The sequence below is a fragment of the Centruroides vittatus genome, unplaced genomic scaffold (genome assembly GCF_030686945.1).
Source record: "Centruroides vittatus isolate TY-2023 unplaced genomic scaffold, ASM3068694v2 contig_257, whole genome shotgun sequence".
NCBI classification, from domain to species: Eukaryota; Metazoa; Arthropoda; class Arachnida; order Scorpiones; family Buthidae; genus Centruroides; species Centruroides vittatus.
In genome coordinates, this window is record NW_027121630.1 from 235,763 (window position 1) to 238,000 (window position 2,238).

The 2,238-nt window shown below is 31.3% G+C and overlaps 1 protein-coding gene across 1 annotated transcript; it reads left to right on the forward strand.

Annotated features, from left to right (window-relative positions):
* The first annotated feature begins 708 nt into the window (after positions 1–708).
* On the forward strand, positions 709–1,917 carry LOC136971501 (patched domain-containing protein 3-like). The gene has a single exon (XM_067265961.1). It carries the CDS (start codon positions 709–711, stop codon positions 1,915–1,917), a length of 1,209 nt encoding a protein of 402 aa, XP_067122062.1.
* The last annotated feature ends 321 nt before the right edge of the window (positions 1,918–2,238 follow it).

Genomic DNA, 2,238 nt, shown 5'->3' on the forward strand with positions numbered 1-2,238 from the left:
GATGACAGTTTCGTGTTGATTGCCAGTTGGAGAATAACCGATCCCGAAGAAGGTGTACAAAAGAGAATGGCAGACACGTTTGCTGCAGCCGGGGTTTCAATCACCTTAACGTCAATTACTAATTTGTTTTCTTATTGCATCGGAATGACTACATCAATTGTTGCGGTGAAGTACTTCTGCATTTACTCCGCAACGTGCATATTCTTCACTTATGTATTTCAAGTAACGTTCTTTGCTGGTTGTATGGCTTTAAGCGGGTACAGAGAAGAGAAAGGTTTTCATCCAATTACATTCAAGAAATATGGTAAATATAAATACTATTCACATTTAAATTAGTTTATAGTTTAGTGTTATACGTTAGTATTGGAAAATTTGACAGATAATTCCTTTTATCATATATGTAACATTGTTCAATGTAGTATTTTTATTGTATAATCATGTGTACAATTGAAGTGAAGATACAAATAAAGTGAACAAGTGGATTGTCTTATTATTTTCACATTTTGAAAATTCTTTTTAAAAATATAATCAGAATAACTAATAACGCAATACGCTAAAATTTTTTATGTCGTTAGTAAATATGGAAAAAACTCGTTGATTTAAATTATTATAGTTATTTATATAATTGTGAAGTATGTAACATGTTTATCTATTTTCAGCACAAAAAAACAGGAATGTCAAGTAACCCAAGAGAATGAAGAATTTTTAATGAAAATAATTAGAGATAAATTGGGAGACTTTCTTTCCTATACACCAACAAAAGCGATAGTATTGATTCTGTATTTAATCAACTTAGGATTTGGAAGTTACGGAGTGTATTTTTTAAAACAAGGATTAGAATTGCAACAAATATATCCATCTGATTCAGAAATATATCAAGGTTTTCGAGTATATTACGAATACTTCACTGAATATTCATTTACTAATCACATAATTATTAACAAAACACTTGATTATTCAGACGAAAACGTTCAGAAATCGGTAGAAGATCTGATTAAAAGATTTGAATCTCATCCACATGTTGCCGATTCACGTTTTACTGTCTCCTGGCTGAAATATTACAAAGAATTTCAGAAAAATCCAGTTGCAAAATACGCCTTAAGAGGTTACAACATGTCGAACAAAAATGATTTCATGGAAGGACTTCGAGTATTCTTACGATTTAAACCAGCCGAGCAATTCTCAAACGATTTGGTATTCAGCCCGGATGGATCCGAGATTACCTTCAGTCGATTTTTTGTTACAACAAAAAATATTCGTAACACAGAAATTGAGATTGGAACTGCAAATGATTTTAGGAAAATTGCGGATGAAGCACCATTTCCGGTTCTTATTCATAATGTACTTCAAACTATAGTAGAACAAGGAGTAATTATCGACGGCTTAGCTAAGCAACTGTTTTGGATCACGGGGTTATTGATCGCGATTGTTTTTTTCTGTGTGATACCAAATATCATTTGTTCTTTTGTGGTGGCAACTTCTGTTGTTTCTACTACGATAGAAACATTGGGTTACATGAGCATGTGGGCAGTGAACTTAGATATGATATCTCTATCAAGTTTGATTCTGTGCGTCGGATTTTGCGTTAATTATCCGGCTCATATTGCGTACGCCTTTGTAACGTCAAATTGCAGCACGTCGAAGGATAAGATGAAGGATTCGTTGTATCATGTTGGGTTTCCTATAATTCAAGGAACTATCTCGACTATTTTAGGAATACTTTTCATATATAAAAATTCGTACGTAGTACTTACATTTCTGAAAGTTGTGTGTTTAATCACAATAGAAACTGCTTTTCATGCTTTATTTTTTACTCCAGTTGTTCTTTCGTTGTTATATTCCTGCCTTTGTTCTAAAGAAAAGGTAAATTTGACAGAAGTAACAGAGAAATTTATTGAATTAAATATGGATCAGTAATAAATAATTACTAACTTGTACTGCATTAAATCATTATGGTATAACATTTACTCAGAGTATGGTATGTTTACTCAGAGCATACGACAGCTTATAATGTGCTTTCCAATATTCGTCATTATCTTGTTAGGTTTTATAGATAAAATAATTTAGTTTTGTTATCATGTATGAAATGTTTTATATATATTGGTTGTACGTATGTACCATATTTAATTAATTGGTATGTTGTGTATTTTCGATATTTGCCATTGTCTGTTTATAGATAAAAATAAAATTATTTTATTTAGTGGTTATGTATGAATTGCGTTGTGATTAATAAGTGAA

Coding starts and splice junctions, on each gene's coding strand:
- LOC136971501 (XM_067265961.1), top strand. CDS start 709: ATGAAAATAATTAGAGATAAATTGGGAGACTTTCTTTCCTATACACCA.